This window comes from Protopterus annectens, chromosome 6.part0 (genome assembly GCF_019279795.1).
Source record: "Protopterus annectens isolate FY-2018-M chromosome 6.part0, PAN1.0, whole genome shotgun sequence".
Lineage (NCBI taxonomy): Eukaryota > Metazoa > Chordata > Ceratodontiformes > Protopteridae > Protopterus > Protopterus annectens.
Genome location: NC_056737.1, coordinates 20,949,331 through 20,967,270, shown reverse-complemented (window position 1 = coordinate 20,967,270; position 17,940 = coordinate 20,949,331). Strand labels below are relative to the sequence as shown.

General features: G+C 38.0%; 1 protein-coding gene across 3 annotated transcripts in view; it reads left to right on the top strand.

Annotated features, from left to right (window-relative positions):
- The window catches only part of SCFD1 (sec1 family domain containing 1), a 3,579,547-nt gene that overhangs the window by 52,353 nt on the left and 3,509,254 nt on the right, over positions 1–17,940 (top strand). For all 3 annotated transcript variants that reach the window (XM_044073814.1, XM_044073812.1, XM_044073811.1), the window contains exon 2: positions 9,113–9,183. In XM_044073814.1, the coding sequence (XP_043929749.1) occupies positions 9,113–9,183 (71 nt within the window). The remainder of the gene's footprint in view (positions 1–9,112; positions 9,184–17,940) is intronic.

Here is a 17,940-nt window from a genome sequence, read left to right as displayed (position 1 = left end):
ATACAGTTAGGTTGGCTGAAGATTTGATTTCCATGGTCAGATCAAGTAGCCTCTCCCTCCCCCTAGTTCTGCCCTTGAATCTTCTCTTGATATAAGAAAAAGGGATATTCCCCCTCAGGAGTCTTCTGATTCTTTTCAGGCTAGGTTTGATAATGATGATGATGACTACACATTTAAGAAAAGTTTATCTATTGCCCCCTATGGTGATTCAGATTCTGAGGAGAACCTTGCCAGCACACCGAGGACTTCTTTGTTGAGACTTTACATATCCTGAGAGAGCACTTTAACTGGGAAGCACAGGACTATCCACAATCCAAGAAGAGGGTTAGGGATTTTCTAAATCTCCCTGAACATAAACCTCTAGTCTTAGAGGTGGTGGATGTTCTAATGCATTCTTCATTGCAACCAGGCTCTTTTCCCCCCTGCCCCTCGGAAATCTGGTAGATTTTTGAGGGTTCTGGATTCCCACAGACACCTTTTCAAGAACCCTGTAGCAGATCCTGAAGTGGTGACTCGGGACCCTAATGGAGCTAAGGCTAGTACCTCTAAAAGTCTTATGCCACCTGACAAAGAAAGCAGAGCCTTGGACAGGTATGGCAAGCAACTTTACACCTCTTATACTCTCATCATGAGGGCTTGAGCTACTAGTTTCATATGGTTGAAGCATCAGGAAACCATTTTAGATCAGATAAAGCAAAAACTGGAGGGGATTGAAAATGTGGCCCTTTCCAAGGAACTGCTAGACATATGCACTTCTTTTTGTCAGGTAGCTAAACACTTCTTGCACTGTGGCTGTGATGCTCTGGAAGCTTTCAGCATATCCATCATTAGAAAACATGCCTGGCTGAGGGAACAGTCCCTCCCTGAGCATGTCAAATCCAGTCTCTTTGATGTTCCTTTAGACAAAGATTTTCTTTTTCATCCTAAAGCTGAGGCCATGCTTAAGGAGATGGAGATTGAGATGGAGAATAAGGCCAAGTCCATGCAAATGGTAAAGGATTTTCTTCAGGTGCAACCTCCTTACCCTACCAAACACTGGTCCTTTCTGGCCTCTCCGTCTAAGCCTAGTCATAGGAGACCTCAAACCGAAAAGAGTCAGAGGCACCACCAGCGTCTGAGACAGTGGCAAGCAAATGCCAGTAGGCCTGGGTGAGCAATTGTGACTCGTCCATGGCACATCTTTCTTCCCTCTCCTCAAGTCTATCCCTTCCGTTTCACACTAGGAGGATGGTTGTTCCTCTTCCTAAAGAATTGGACCCTCATTAACAGGGATCTGTGGATACTGAAAATCATTCAAAGAGGTTACTAGCTCCAGTTCAAACAGCCTCTGATTCAGTCAGGCTTCCTAGATATTCCACCAAACCAAAAGACAGAGGCTTTAAAGCAAACAGTTTATGTGCACCCAAGGTTCTGTAGAACCAGTACCAAACTCATTACAAGGAAATTGTATTTACTGAAGTTTTTTTCTAGTCCCCAGAAAAGAGAGTACGTGGAGGCCAAGTCTGGGCTTGTCAAGGCTCAACCAATTCTTGCAGGTACCAAAAAGCTTACAGTTCAAAATCTCCTACCCATGATCTTTCCCAGTACTTTCATAATAACCTTAGCTCTAAAGGATGAATGCCTCCACACTCCCATAGAAATATCTCACAAGAGGTTCTTGTGCTTCAGAGGAGGTGTGAGGCATTACCAGTTCTCTTCTGTACCACTTGGCTTGTCTACTGCATCCAGGGCCTTCACAAAATGTCTAGCAAGTCAAAGGGCATACAGTTTTGCCCCTACTTAAATGACTGCCTCTTCGAGCAACAGATCTAGAAAAAATATAAAGCACATCTGCTTTATACCCAAAAGATCCTGACTTCAATGGGGTTCACCATCAATACCCCAAAGTCTCAGATCATCCCCACAAACAGGAATGTGTTTCTGGAGGATTTGATGGACTTATCTCTTCAGAAAACCTTTCTTTCTCAGACAAGGTTACCTTTCTAACTTTGTACTTCTAGAAGCTCTTTGTCAGGAACTACCTGTCAGCCAGAGAGTTCCTCAGAGCCTTAGGTTTCATGGCCTCTTGCATCCTCCCTGATCAGACTACATATGAAGAAGCTGCAGTGGTACCTCAGAAGTGTGTGGTGCCAACATTCTCAATCCCTCAGCTTCATGGTGAAATTTCTGCCTTTTCTCAGAAAAGAGTTTGGGTGTACCCAAGCATGCTCCCTCAACCCAGCCCTTCCCTTCAGGTTCATCCTTCCGGACCAAACACTTACCACAGATGCCTGGGGAGCCCACTATAACAACTTCCAGACTTAGGGCAGAGGGGACTCCCAGTTTAAGAACAAACGCATCAGCCTAAAAGAACTGTTGGCAGTCCAAAAAGCCCTGATTACCTTCAAAGACCAGTGGAAATCAGGAGTACTCCTGGTAAAAGCAGACAATACCACTGTTATATGGTACATAAACAAGCAGGGGAGAATCACTCTTACCGTCTTTGTTGCCTAACCATGGACCTTTGGGAAACTGCGGACTCCCTAGGCATGTATGTCTTGGCACAGTACCTACCAGGGGAAACAAATTAACTGATAGATCACCTAAGCAGGAGTCTTGTCAGACCCTCATAAGTAGCAGTTGCATCAGGAAGTATTTCTCACCATAGCCAAAGAAAGGGGTGTCACAGATAGACCTTTTAGCCACCAGCGAAAACACTCACTTGAAAAAGTTTTTCTCAAGGACCAAAATAAAGTCAGCCTGGAAGAAAAATACCCCCCCCCCCCCTGCCCAGACAGACCTATTCCTCTATGGTTTCCTTTGGTTACTGCTGAAGATAAGGGAGGAAGGGCCAGGGATGCATAGATGGATGGACGGACTGGCCAAGGGAGCACTGGTGTCCTCTGTTGATCAGTCTAAGCAAGAAGCTACAGGCCCCAAAGATGATTCGCAGTCTTTATTAAGCATGAAGGAACCATGATTGGTGTCCCAGTGAGTGGACCTATTAACACACAACAAGGGCTCCATCATACTCCTCAACCTGAACACTCTCTCAGATTGACAGCTTGGATGATACCTTGACCTCATGATGGGGGACACCCCTCGACAAACAGGTTTTCAACATTCTAAAAAGCCAGGAGACCTAGCACAAGAAAATCTTACTCCACCAAATGGAAAATATTCTCTGTATGGTGCAGACAAAAGGGACAGAGCCCTCTGCAAGCTCAGATGCCTCTGATCCTTTCATATGTATCAGCGCTTTTCATATAAGGACTTTCTTATTTCTCTATAAAACTCCATGCTTTAACAATTTCAGTTTTTGTGCCTACTCAACCCCCAAATGTCTTTTCCCCATCCTCATGAAACGGTTCCTGAGAGGGGTTATCCACATTAGATCCACAAAGGAACCTCTTGTTCCCCTGTGGGAGATAAATTTCATTCTGGAGAAGCTCATCCTCCCACCTTTTGAACCAGCTACTTCCACAGATATTAAATTCCTGACTGGGAAAACAGCTTTTCTACTAACCATTACTTCGGCTAGAAGGCTTTCTTAGTTTCAAGATTGTGTGTGTGTGTGTGTGTGTGTGTGTGTGTGTGTGTGTGTGTGTGTGTGTGTGTGTGTGTGTGTGTGTGTGTGTGTGTGTGTGTAGAGCCTTTCATCGCTTTTCACGCAGACAGAGTCGGTCTTAGGACCACCCCTTCCTTTATGCCCAGTGTGGTTACAGATCTCTCTTTAAACCAGACCATCCATTTGTCTTATCTTCTTCCTAATGTTGAAAACAAGGGAGAAAGAATTTACCATAATTTGGATGTGTAGAGGCAACTGCAGTTCTCCTTGGACAGAACAAAGAATGTCAGAAAGTCTGACCAGCTTTTTGTGGCCTTTGCCTGTAGCAGGGGAGACCAATTTCTAAACCTTCTCCAGATGGATCTCCCACTGTATCTCGTTTTGCTACAGCCATCACAGAAAGAAGCCTCCTTACCCTGTGAGGTCACACTCCACTAGAGCTATTGCTACATCTACTGCTTTTCTAAAAAGGGTGGCAACTAAAGACATTTTGGCAGCTGCCACTTGGTCCTCTGTGCGTAACTTCCCCAAACATTATTACCTCTCAACTTTCTCCAAATCCAGAACATGGTTTTCCACTGCCATCTTGCAAGGCATCCTTTCCTCTCCCTAATCTTTCCATTCACTCTCCTTTCAGCTGTGGTAGGCATCCCATCAGTTATGACTGCAACATAGAAACATGAAGACCAGAGTACAGTTGTATACACTTATCATAAATGTAGATGTTTGAGTGTATTCACTGTTGCAATATTCTTTCCCTTTCTCCTTCCCATCTTATCCCATGGGATTAGGGTAGTTATTCTCCTTTTTACTTCCAGGTTCTTCCCTTCTCTTCCTTGGCACATACGCTGAGGTTTCTGAGCTTAGGTCCTTGCCCTTGAGGACTAGGGGGCTCATATCTGTTGGGGCAAGAAAGTACTGAGGTTATGGCACCATCTGGCTCCCTTTATACCCTGACGTCTTGATGTCAGTCAGAGCATCCACCAGCATCAGTAGGAGCAAATTTTCTGGTAGTCAAGCCAGCTAAGAGCTTCCACAGCAGGAAATCCAATTGGTTTACTACAACAGTGAATACACTCGAACATCTATATCAATGGTAAGTGTACATAACTGTACTTTACCACAAGTTCCATTTATTTCTAAGTAATTTGCTCTTTCCATTTCCAATTCTTTTATTTTGCAGTATCCAATACTTCAAATACAGTTAGTTTAGATTTTGATTTCCATTTTCTATTAATTGCTTTTTGGCAGCTAGTAGAATTGTACTTAATAAGGTCTTGCTAAAACTTAATTTAAATTAGTAAGGGCATCCAAAGAGTACTAAGAAGAAGATGATCATCTATGAGCATACAGAAACCAAAGTGAAATGGCAAATTGCATTAAAAGTGGACAAGGATCCGGTTTTAACAAAGTTAGAAATATTAAATGTATATTAAAAAATATTTATTGTAGACTGTCTCTTTAAATAACTTATGGCTGTTAAATTAATAGGGTCTATATCACATTGTCGAACTCTTAAATGTTCGAACGTCATATGGTCGACACAGTATGATCAAACTTTTAAAAGTTCAAACGTTTCAACAGAGATTTCCGTACAGTTTAGAATGGGAAGATTTCCCTTTTTTGTACTGTAGTGCGATCTCGGAGTTGGTATATTTAAAGAGTGGGGGGGGGGGGTTGCCCCCCCTGCCTTTAAACCGTTCAGGTAGGTTTTTTCTTTGGTTTATTTTTTTTTTTATTACATTTTCGAACTTTTAAAAGTTCGATCATATGACGTTCAAACTTTTAAAAGTTTGATTATGTAATATAGACGCAATTAATAGGACTGATTTGATAATGTATGTTTTACACCTTTGTGTGAATTATATGTAATGAATTAATTTTTATGTTTGTTCGTATGAAGTTCTTGAATTAAAAAGAATGAAAGAGATAAACTTTTATTGGGTCTAAGTGGCTGTTATGTTTTGTATGCATTTTTTGCTGCCAAGTTTCATTATGCTCTTCTTTATAGTTTTTAAGTGTTTAGTTACTTTGTGTTGTTTTTTGAAAACCCTATGGGCTTGTTATGGCTGGTCTGTTACCCAATGGTAGTGGTTATATAAAATCCTTTCTTATTGTAAGTAGTCTGGATTCTTGTAAACAAGATGACAACTTGTACGTTAGTACACATAGTGTACTGGATGAGCTTTCTCCTTTAATGCAAACTTTGACTTGTGCAGTTATGCAGGCTCAAAGCTTGCTTCATAAGATGAATGAAGCAAGTGTTCCTTCTTATGTCTGGTGAGAAAATTGTAGGTGGTGGTGTTTTGTCTTGTTCAAGTGAGGAGTTAATGTTATTAGCGGGTAATCATGTTGGTAATGGTGGCGATTTTATCAATTTGGCTTTGCAAAACCCATTTGGATGCAATGGATTTGGAAGTAATGATGGACTAACAACATTCATATGGCAATTTTTCTAACTGTAAATCTTATGTTTTTGAACTTGAATGAAAATTGCTTAAATTGAGGTGCCTTCAGTACGATAACTTTTATATCAAATGATGTGTTGAACTCAAGTTCTGTTGGAGCTTAGATACTTTAATTTTCAAATGGCATTTCTCCTGATGACTTTATTTATAAAGAATTGGTCGAGTTCTACAACAAATCGGGTATTGAAGTTTTGAAATTATTAAATAAACATAATGGTGAAAAAGCTGAGACTTGGCTTTGAGGAAGCAAGTTTTTTAAACACCTTTATTGAATCATCACTTGTAACAAAGACAAATTTATATTTATACAAAAGTAATCAAATTGTATTAAATTAACATATAATGCCGTGGGTCTACTTTGTTTCGTTGAATCTCATTTCACTGAATTTCATTTCACCCCGACCACTTTGCTGAAAACTCAAATTACTGAAAACTCATTTCACTGAATCTCATTTCAGTGAACTGCAGTTAGTATATATGGCACTGTGTAGAGTACTGTAAGGCAAGTAAAAGGCATATGCCCTTTTCCTCACTGTAGTGCGATCCTGGAGTTAGTATATATAGTTGGGGAGTGTGGAGGCGTAGCCCCCAATTTGAGTACATATGGTCTTCTGGCGAGAGTTGGTCATTGGTGTTGCAACTATGCATGTCTATTGTTTAAAATGCATTGTTTTGAAAGTTTTTGGTAAAATACAATATAAAACTAACAAGGTGGGGGGGCTACGTCCCCACACCTCCCAATGTGGGGGCTGTGTCCCCACACTCCCGCTAACTATACTATACCAAGTTTTCAGTAATTTGTGTTTTCAGCAATGTGGTCGGGGTGAAATGAAATTCAGTGAAATGAGTTTCAACGAAACAAAGTAGACCCAATGCTATATATCATATAACATAAGCAACATTACATAAATTATTCAATTCCTTCCCTTTTTTTAAACAAGAAACATCTTTATTAAACCATCACTTACAACATAAGCAATCATACATTTATGTAAATAAACAAACCACACAGACATAGTCCTAGTTGCAAACATTTTACATCACAAACCGTACTGACACACTCCGAGTTGCAAACATTATACATCACTTATAATCTACCCAATCATTTTCAGTCAAACATTACATAGCTCATTTAAGTCCTGCTGCCTTTTAATCCTCATTCCTCCCCTGTATGTGTTGTTCCCACAATTCCCATTTTTCTTATGTTGTTTGTTCCTACCCTTTTCTAAAGATCTCAGTTTCAGTTGTTTTGTCTCTGTCACTATAGCCACTACTTCTAATATAGTTAGTTTAGATTTTGATTTCCCCTTTCTGGTAATTGCTTTTTTGGCAGCCACCATAACTAGACATAGCAAGGTCAAGACCATGTCTAGGCAATTCCGATTCTGTATCGTAGCTCAGAAAAATTGTCTCCCTCATCACACCAATCCACCCTCCAACATCTCTGATGGTGCATCCCGCAGGGAATCCTTAAAGTTCATCAACCCACCAAACTCCAAGAAAATATATTCCCAAGTACCTCTTTCTTCCCTGTCACACCTTCAGCATTTCCAGAAAAATTCTCTGGAGTCTATCTGGGGTATAAAAATATCTATGTAAACATTTCCAAGCAAAAATCCTAAATCTTCTAGATTTTGTTGCATATTTGGCAGACATACATATATCTTCACATTGTTTGTTTGTGAATTGCTTATCCAGTCTCTCTTCCCAATCCTTTCTAACCTTCTCTGATTGATTCTTATAGTTATCATGCAATATTTTATATGCTCTAATTATTCCTTTTTTAACTGCAGTTTGTTCTACATTCTACTAAAAGCTCTACCAGTGCTGGTCTTTCAATTAGGACCCCTCTATTTCTTTCTCTTTGCCTATACTCCGATATCAGTCCTTGATAGGGAAGGCAGTTTGTGTGGTGAATTTCTAATATCAGAGTAGCAGTTACTCTTAACACGTTTGGTTTAACACTAGACTGTTTGTTCTTTTCCTTCTTAATGTCCAAATAAATAAATAACTGGTGCCAAAAAATCACGGACTGAAACTGAATGCCAAAAATGTATTATTGTATCCTTTGGGAAGTCCTCTATCCCAGGGAACTACCACATTGAGAATATGCCTGTAACAGTTGACACAGTTCTGGATTTGGGAACTTACATGAACAGTGACCTAACTTTTGACCAACATTTGTCCATTGCTGTAAGAAAGTCCTTCTGTGTTGCACAGCTTATAAATGGAAGTGATTGCATCTAGATCTAGAGATGTCATTGTTCCCCTTTACTCAGCTCCAATTAGGCTAGTCATAGAGTATAACGTGCCCTTTGGCATGTATCTGTTTAGACACATGCAACAACTGGAATGTCCATAGGCATACCTTACTAAAATGATACAAGGTCTAAACAACATGGACTGGCTCAAAGCCCTGTCACTATACTTTGTATCCTACAGACTGCTAAGATGTGACCTGTGTGTGGCACACAAGGCTTCCTCAGACCCAATACTGGCGGCCTACTGCACATCAGCAAGTCAAATGGTATCAGAAAAATTCTGTCCAGGGATTTAACCTTCTTCATCAACAGAAACATAGCGGTTTGGAAGGGCAAGTATATCTCGCAGAGGATACTGCTGCTCTTGAACAGACTTCCCATCCCCATAAAACAAAGTTCATCCCTGTACATATTCAAGTGCATATTGGATCTATGGATGGGAAACAGAAGATTTACTCCAGGACTGTCACTTGTACTACTAATGGGCAGAGGCAGCTCTAAATGCTTTATCCCATGCATGGGTCTCCTCAAATTATATGTGGTACGATCCCGGTTATTCTCATTAGGAGTAATATATAATTATCACCCATGGGATGGATAAGGCCAATTTCTAACCAGTTGGAATAGGTTAATTTGATTACCAAAAGGGAAATTGGATAGGCTTAAAATGGCCTGCAAGGGCAGCAAGGTTAGTATTTACCTAGGAACCAATCAATGTTTATTTGTGTCATGATAAGGTGATATATTTTCGCTTGTGAAATGGGCTTATAGTATTTTGTTATACTTGAAATTATGAAAGTGTTTATCTTAAAAATGTGTCATCTTTATTTTTTCAGCTGCACTGAAGCGAATGCTAAATTTCAACTTACCTCCTGTACAGAACAGCACAGCTGAACCAGTATGGAAGGTAAGCTTTAAAAAGGACATTTATTGCACTGTTGAAGTGTGTAGCTTGGGCTTTCAGAATAAAGGATTAGATGACTTATTTTAGATATCTAATATGACATGAGTGTAATGTAATGAATTTTACTTTGTAATCATTATCAGCTCTGTGTTGTGACATTTTGCAAATTTTAGTTCCGTCTTTGAATACTTTAGTTGTTAATTCTTAGCTAGCTTCAAAGAATTATGACAACAGATGTAAACTGTATCATGAGGTCCAAAAATAAACATAAAAAATGAGTGGGTTCTTCCTCCATAAGTCATAGAACTCCTTTTGGCTTTCCCAGGTTGCTCTCACCACCTTCTTTTATCACACGATGGATCCCATAATGCATATATCTTTCTTGTAGTGTAAAGTCCTTCTGTTGCCGCCCTACTTATTTTTATGGGGAATGTATTGTGCAAATCCTGTGTTAGATGATTCAGATGAGAATTGCAGGGAAAAATATTAATAACCTCAGGTATGCAGTTAATGCCACTGTGACGGCTTGGAATGAGGAAGACTGAAGAATCCTGTTGAAAGAGGTGACAGAAAAAAAGTAGAAAAGATGTCTTGCTGCTCAACGTAAAAAAAAACTTTATGTACTAAAACTAAAATTATATCCCCTAACCTTATCAGTTCTTTGCAAACATATGGGAAAAAAGTTTAAGCAATGATAGATTTTATTTTCCTGGGCTCAAAGATATGTTGCAAATGTTAATTGCAGTCGTGACTCTTGGAAAGAAAGCCCTATAAAATCTGGATGATATTTTATAGTAAAAGCTGTGATTTTTCCCAGTAATAACATATGGCTGTGAAAATTGGACTGTAATTGTAATTAAGGCTGTAGGACTTTGAATCGGTTATGAACTGTGATGTTACAAAAACTTCTGAGACATCTGTGGATCACAAGAAGATCAAATTAGTTATTAATTAAGGGAATTATCCCAGACTGTTCACCGAATGGTCTTATGGCATAACTAAAACTTGGGTACTTTGACAACAAATAGGAGGATAGGATTACTTAGAGAAGACACAATGCTGGGATGATCAAAGGCAAAAGAAGGAAAAGGGCTGCAGAGGCTAAGGTAGATAACATTACCGAAGTAATGAATATGAATTTACAAGAACTTAAAGGGGCAATTATTGAGTCACAAAAGTACTGAGCCAGCAAGATTTTATGATTTGGTGCTCGTCTTCCGGCTGCAAAATGCAGGTGCAAGTCTTTATTTCAGCACTTGACTGAACAACAAGAAAGCATTCAGATGATCTCCTAGGTGGCTTGAAGATGGTGATAGATACAAGTAACTCTACAACCTGAAAAAACATGCACGCACACAAAACTGTTTTTTTTTTTTTTTTTTTTTTTTTGGTATTCCTACTGCTATTCATTATTTAAGCTATTACTTCTGTAAAAAATGTGGAATCGTTTTCTTGTGAAGAAACTTTTTTTTTTGGCCTAAACTTCCTGTCACTTTCAGCATTCTCCGTTTCCTTTCTGATTTTCTTTAAAAACTATAAAATAAGCGGTTGTAGTTGTAGTCTGCTGTCCTACTTTATGTTAGTGTTTACAGTCAAAATTTCCATTGTTCTGGTGGTTTATCACAGGAAGCATGTTTCTTTTTTTTCTGTTTGCTTTCACTCACTAGAGAACATGTTTGTTTGTTCTTGAGAAATTCTGAGTAAAGTTTCTTGTCCTTGGTGTCTTGTTTCTTTTTTGTGCTGGTTCTGGCTGTTTGGATGGTTGCCCTGTTTAAGCACTTTAATTGTCCCAGTTCCCCAGTCCAAGTATCTAAGAGCTGTGGGGAAAAGATTCCACCACAGAAGATAGGCATCTTTTATTTTTTTTTCTTTGGGAGACCCACTTTCCTTCGAAGTGTGAGACTGTTCCAGAGTTCCCCTCTGCCCCATTGAGACAAAAAAAGGAAATGAAAGATTCCAGTTACATTTATTAAAAGCAATCTTTTGAAGCTTGGAATGCTAACCAAAGCTTATCAAGTAAACCCCCAATTTTTGAACTGAGACCAGCTTTATTTATTTATGTATTGTCCTAAAGTCTTTGGCTTGAAAGCCATCCTTATAAGGTCCTTTAGATTTTGAAAACTTCATCTTCTAAGTCTGATAAGGTTATAGTGGGTGAGTCTCTCAAAAAGAAAGCATGGTTACTTGCGTATTATCGCAACCAGATTTTCGCTGTTGAGAAATACATATACCTGCAGACAAACGAGTGCCTGAAACACTACAAACTGCTGATCGTAGTCCTTACTACTGGCCAAAAATGTAACATTACTGTCAGGAGGAGGAACAGTTTAAGAAATACTCTTCTTGTCTTGCGTGCATTACAGACGCATGCTTAAGTTATCATGTCTGGTCTCGTAGTGTCTGTTGGAATATTTTCTCAGAGTAGTGTGACGGCCCTAATTTGCAGTGTTATTGCAAAACTAATTTATCTTGTAATGAAAAGCAGTGTGTTAACTCCTACTTACTATTTCTAAAAGTGGTGTTGGCCTCCATGTGAGTTTGTGTTTGTAAACCTTTGTGTGTGTGTGTGTGTGTGTGTGTGTGTGTGTGTGTGTGTGTGTGTGTGTGTGTGTGTGTGTGTGTGTATGTAATGCATGTATCTACAGATCTACTTCAAGCACTGTTCATAGAAAAAGTTTGAGCCACAGGAAAATGCTGCCTTTGAATTTAACATCGCTTGTCAGCCATGTCTCTGAAACTGCTGCTGTCTGCTCTGAGAGTTTCATTTATTCTAAACCTTTGTGTGTGTAAAACGGGACGTCTTGGGTTGTACTTCAGGCAGTGTTCCTACCAGATTTTGATCAGCATTAAATTCTGCCTTTGAATAACACATCACTTGTTAGCCACGTCAAGTGGAAGGGTACGAAGTAAGACCAAATAATCAGAGTATATGATTTAGCTCCAAATACATCTATTGAAAGTCTTCCTTTAAGAAACTGTGTAAGACAGGTAGGCCAGTACTTCTGTGAAACATTTAATCACTTATTTGTCTACAGTTATTTGTTTGGCTAAAGTGAAGTCCTGCCTGCATAAAAACACATACAAGATTGCAGTTACATAGCTTTATTTCTCATTTTAGTACCCAACATGGTTCTAGGCTCTGTGTTTTACAGCGGCCGATTTATGAAAGATATTGTCTGCTCGCAGTTGGTTGACAACATCCTGCTGCATTTCTTATTTCACCAATGTGAAATAACAGTAATTCTGACTTTACACACCCGTTTTACTTATAGATACAGTCATTTCGCTGAGACATTATGAATTAAAGGAGGTTACAAATATGGTTGCGATAATACGCAAGTACTGAAAGCACTTAAGAGACTGCATTTTCCCCCTCTTGGATTTGATGTGGAGTGCACCATCATGGAAGCAACTGTTTAAAAAAAACTTTCCTTTTCACCTAGTAGAAGACGTGTTTCATCTGCTGCTCGTCAGATTATGGAAGGATTAGTTTTCCCTGTCATGATTTTTCCTCCTTTGCTTGCTGGTTCGGTGGCTGGTAAATCAGCTTCTTACAAAGAAGTTTGTTTGTGAAAACCTTAATAGCTGAAATCACGGATGTCTATGCATGCTCCCACTCTAGTCATTTTGATGTTGATTGCAGGAAGTTTGTGACAGCCTTCTTTGTAATACTTCAGAGTTTTTTCTGGGTTCTCTTTCCTCCACCAAGGTTTTGGTTGAGAACAGAATGCCTGCCATTACAAACCGGGATAGCTCATCCTTCCTTATTGTAACCCATCTTTTTGACACCATTCCTAAGAATACCAACATCAACAAGTGTTTTGGCATTGCTGATGTATCAATCTACGTTAGTTTCAATTCAGTTGATGTTCTTGTTGTCAATAACCTTGGGTTGAACAGTGAATTTTTCAGTATTGACTTTGGTATGTATCCCCCCCACCCCCATCAGCAGTGTTGGCTTTAGCTGAGGCTTGAAATGAAAGTATTCACACTGGCACCCACTTTTCCAGTGACAGTGATGACAGTTGTGGTGGCTAGGTCTGTGATCAGCAGGCTGTAGTTGCAGTGTCCCACACAACACCAACATTAGTACTGAGCCAGCATGATTCTGTGATTTGGTGCTTTTCTTCTGTTTCAAAGATGCATGTCTCTTGTTCCCTCACTGGCAGTTTTTGCTGATCAGTCAGCTTCACAGATTTCCCCACTGGATAGTAGGATTCAGGTTTTGTTCCAATTTCCTTCATCAGTTTCTGCTGCTAGAAAGTGGTATTCTTTGTCTTCTGTGTCTCCTCCTCCTTTAGTGCACAAGAAGGGTAGGTGCAAGAGGAAACATATTGATTTCCCAGTGGAGTCTCCATCCATGTATATAAGCAGTGATATGGAGGACACTGATGCCTCTACATTTATTTCCCTGATGACCTCAAGTTCTGGGAAGTCCTAGAGATGATGAGGCAAAAACAGGGGGTTGGCTATCTAACTCTGTGTTAACACTGCAAAATCCCTCCGTGAACACTGTAAAAATCCTTTAGTTCCCTCCAGCACTTTGTGGGTTGTCCCACCATTTATCAGTTTAGTGAAAGTAACCTCTAAGCCAGCTTTGGAGTCTGCTGATACAGTAACCCCAGTTCTCAAGAAAGTAATAAAAAGACAAACGTCCAAGGAAACCATTTCTAGAAGTCCAACATGAGTACCTTGCTGGTGAGAGTTCAGGACTAAAAGTCATCAAACAGAAATGTCTTGAAATAACCACTGCAGGATCCTGCCCAGACTTTATGAAAATAAAAACTTACTTCTAGAGGAACTCCTTGTTTAAGAGGAGAAAAAAACAGTCTGAAATTTAACCCAAATAAGTCCCCTTCGTGTTCATGCTGTTCTCATCCCCAAGCAGACTTCCTTCATATTCTATGGTATTGTCATTTTTCTCACAGATTGTGGACATCTTTGAAAGTCAGACTGCAGAAAATGGGATATCAAAAAATTTGCTATTCTACATATTCCATTGATTCATCTTTCAAAAGTTGATATTCATGTTATCATTTTTATTTGCTCATTACTAAAACTTTATATAATACAAAATTGGATTGATCGTTCTAAATGAAAATGGGTTACTTTCCAAAAAATGGCTTTTAAATTTATTGATGCTCAAAGATACTTAGGTGGGAGTCAAAAAAAAAAAGCTATTAGAAAGGTTGTGTTAGAAAAGGTTCTAAACATATTAAATAGTTAATGTTAAATATTTTTTTTTTCTCTCAGGTTGCCTAACTTGTATATAGTGTACATATGGTGTATGTTTTATTTCTAAATAATTTATCAAAATCTCAGGAAGGTTGTTATCACTAGATGAATTGTTATAGGTTCATTTATGCCTTCTTGTTATGTATAATCTTTTAATTGTCTTGCTATTCATATAATTAATAAAAAAATTTTTGAGAAAAAAAAAAAACAGTCTGAAATGTCCTTTATAATGAATGATTTTATTAAGGATGATTAGAGCTTTCATCTAGAAACAGTTTCAGCAGATCAAATGAGATTAAAAGCTGTGATGTATAATAAATCAACAGGGAAGTCCAACAAGAACACATGGTATTGCTCTGTAAGTTTGGAAATTAGGAGGGGAAAAAGTGATAAAAGATCTGGCAATTTTAATTTAACTGTATTTTATAGAGGGACACCTGCATCTTGGATGAAAGCTATGGTGGCTGCATTACCCTAATAGGATTAAGATCCTACAGACTCGAGTTTCATATATTATGACATGTTGCCAAAATTGATAAATATGGACCAGTGTGGTTTGTGGAAGGGAGACAAACATTTGACAACATTTATAGAAAAATGATGATCCAGAAGATAAAAAATGATGTTCCAGAGGGCAGCAGAATATAAGAAAGTACTGATACTGCTGCTGTTTTTTGATACAGTTGAAGTATTCAGTGCTGTCAGCTTTGAATTTATGAGTAGGGCAATGGAAGCATTTGCATTCCCTGATAGCATAATATGGTTAATCAGGAGGATATGTGAAGGGTTGGAGGCAAGAATTAGCATGGTATCCTCTTTGACAAGCTGAACAGGGGAATCAGGCAGAGGTGTCAGTTGTACTCTCTGTTTGCTTTATATTTAAAGCCATTGGCAAAGAAAATAAGGGACACAAAAATTCAAGGAAAATTTAAGGATATAACTGGTATGGTAATCCAGAATAGTTACCTTTATAGGCAGATTAATACCATTTTATACTTGATAAATACTAAAAAGGACATTTTGGTGTTATGGAATGTTTTTTGAGAGAGTTTCATGTCTTTTTGAGAGAGAAAATTTTAAAATCAACAAAGATAAAGGTATGACGGTAAACTATATACTCATGCATGAATTTGTTCAGCAATAATACCCTTATTTATGAGGGCATGATAAGAGGAAGTGTATATAATTTAAAAAAGATTCTGTTTAAACACCTTTATTGAATTATCACTTGTGACATAGGCAAACTTATATTTATATAGAAGTAATCAAACCATATTAACAAATTCACATTTACAAACATTATACATCACATATATTATTCTTTACAATACAATATAATCAAACAATTTCATAAATTGTTCATTTTGTGCCTTGTCTTAAACCTCATTCCTCCTGCAAATAATTTTTTGCATGTATTGTTCCCAGAATTTTTATTTTTTTCCAATGCAATTTACTACCATTTTCTGAAGATCCTACTTCCTGTTTTCTGTTTTTTTATCTCTGTTACAGTACTCAGTACTTCAGGTATGGTTGGTTTAGACTTTGATTTCTATTTTCTAGTAAGTGCTTCTTTTGGCAGACACCAGAATTAAACTTAACAATGTCATACTATGTCTGGGCATTTCAGATCCTGTATCCCAGCTCAAAAAATCATTTCCTTAGTATTTGCTCACCCAGTATTCCTGACAGAGTTTTCTGTATGGAATTCTTAAAATCTGCTAAGTCATTATAGACATAATCACTTTATAATCAAGGTTTAAAATTTAAATGGGCCTATATGAAGTTGAATCTGATGGGTCTTTACCATCTTTAGGTATTACAGCCACCATAGCTTTTTTTCCAGGATGTTGGTGCTTCCCCTCTTTTTAAAATACTGTTAAGCAAAACCTTCCAGAGCTTATCACTTTCTTCCTTCCTAGCTTCCAAACTTCCAGCGGAATGCCACCTAATCCTGGAGACTCTGCTACAAATTGGTTGTATATCATTTTTATATTTTAACTGTTATTCATTGAACCTCCTCTACCTCTAACCTTGGCATATTTAAGTTTTTCATAAATATTTCCATTTGTAGTTTTTCTTGATTTCCCTACCCTATTTTTAACATCCAGTTTCATTTTATCCTACTTGTTAGCTATAACTTCTAGAGTACTTTATAGCTTTCCTAATAACTCCGGAATAATTTCCACCACTAGTTCCTTAAATTCCTCTTTTTTTAACAGGTAGGTGGAGAAGCTCCAGTGTGTCATCTTTAACCTGCATTTTTATTGTAGTAATTATTGGTGCATGTTCTGAAATAGTTATTGGATGTGTGTCAGAGTTCTCAATTAAATACATGTTCCTGGGAATTATAATTTCTGTTCAGTCTTGGGAAATATGTAAATACTCTGTGTTCTTGCTACTGAATGCCCATCTTCCAGACCAAATATTTTTATAGTTTTGTTCAGAAATCTACTATATTTTGTTATATTTTCCCTTCTTGGCCCCCTAGATACACTCATTGTTGCAAATCAAATTATAGTCCCCCCCCTATAAGTAATATTCCCTGCTGAAAACTGATTATTTCATCCAGAATTTTTAAAACTCCATAATAGCAGTTTTAGGTGGAATATAAATACATGCCATTGTACTCCTCATCCCTTGCCAGTGGCCCTTATTATAACAAATCCACCATTATTATCTTTTTTCCCCTCTTATGTCACTATTGGAGCTCCTCTGGCATTTAATACAGGTATGCCTCTTTTCCTTTGTTTCTGATATTCTGCTGAATATACATCCTGAAATCCTTTCTTTATCAAATTCACATGTTCAGTTCTTTCCTGTTGTGTCTTGTGTAGCATTGCTGCTTGCACTCTGCATCTCTTAATATAATTAAATATTATTTCCTTTTTGTCTGTACCTGTGAGACCATTCACATTCCAAGATAATATGGAAATTGTTACCTTTATGATAAGAAGTCATTATTCCCACTAATTATATATGACAGCTTTTTAAATGTCTGTTTTCAGCTTTTATGATACAGGCACCCACTAATTATTGGATGGTTAATCCTTTATACATTTTCTTATCATCAACATTGGAAACTGTGTCATATTTGTAGAGACTTTGTGTAATGAAAACCCTCAAAAAAAACCCCACCCTCAGAACACTCATATAACATGTTAACTTAATACAAACACACAAAATATGTACATTTTCAAATAATGAACAGGCCTTAATTACCCTAAAATTGAGGTTATCCATGCTAAGGTGCATGTTAGTGCCTGTGCTTCTACTCACACTAATTGGTGTCTTTTCTTTTTTTTAATCTTTATTCTTCTCCCAGATGGGAAAAACAACTTGCATGCTTTCAGAAAACATTAACTTTTATCCTTGAAGAAATCCGTGTTCTGGCTTCTTATTGCCTTTTTATCAGCTTGTCTCCATGGAAACATAAGAGAAAAAATGTTGTCCTTAGCTGCAGGCTTATAAAGTCAGGCTGAAACATTTATTGCTAAAGGAAAACTTTTCATGATATTCAGTGGTCTC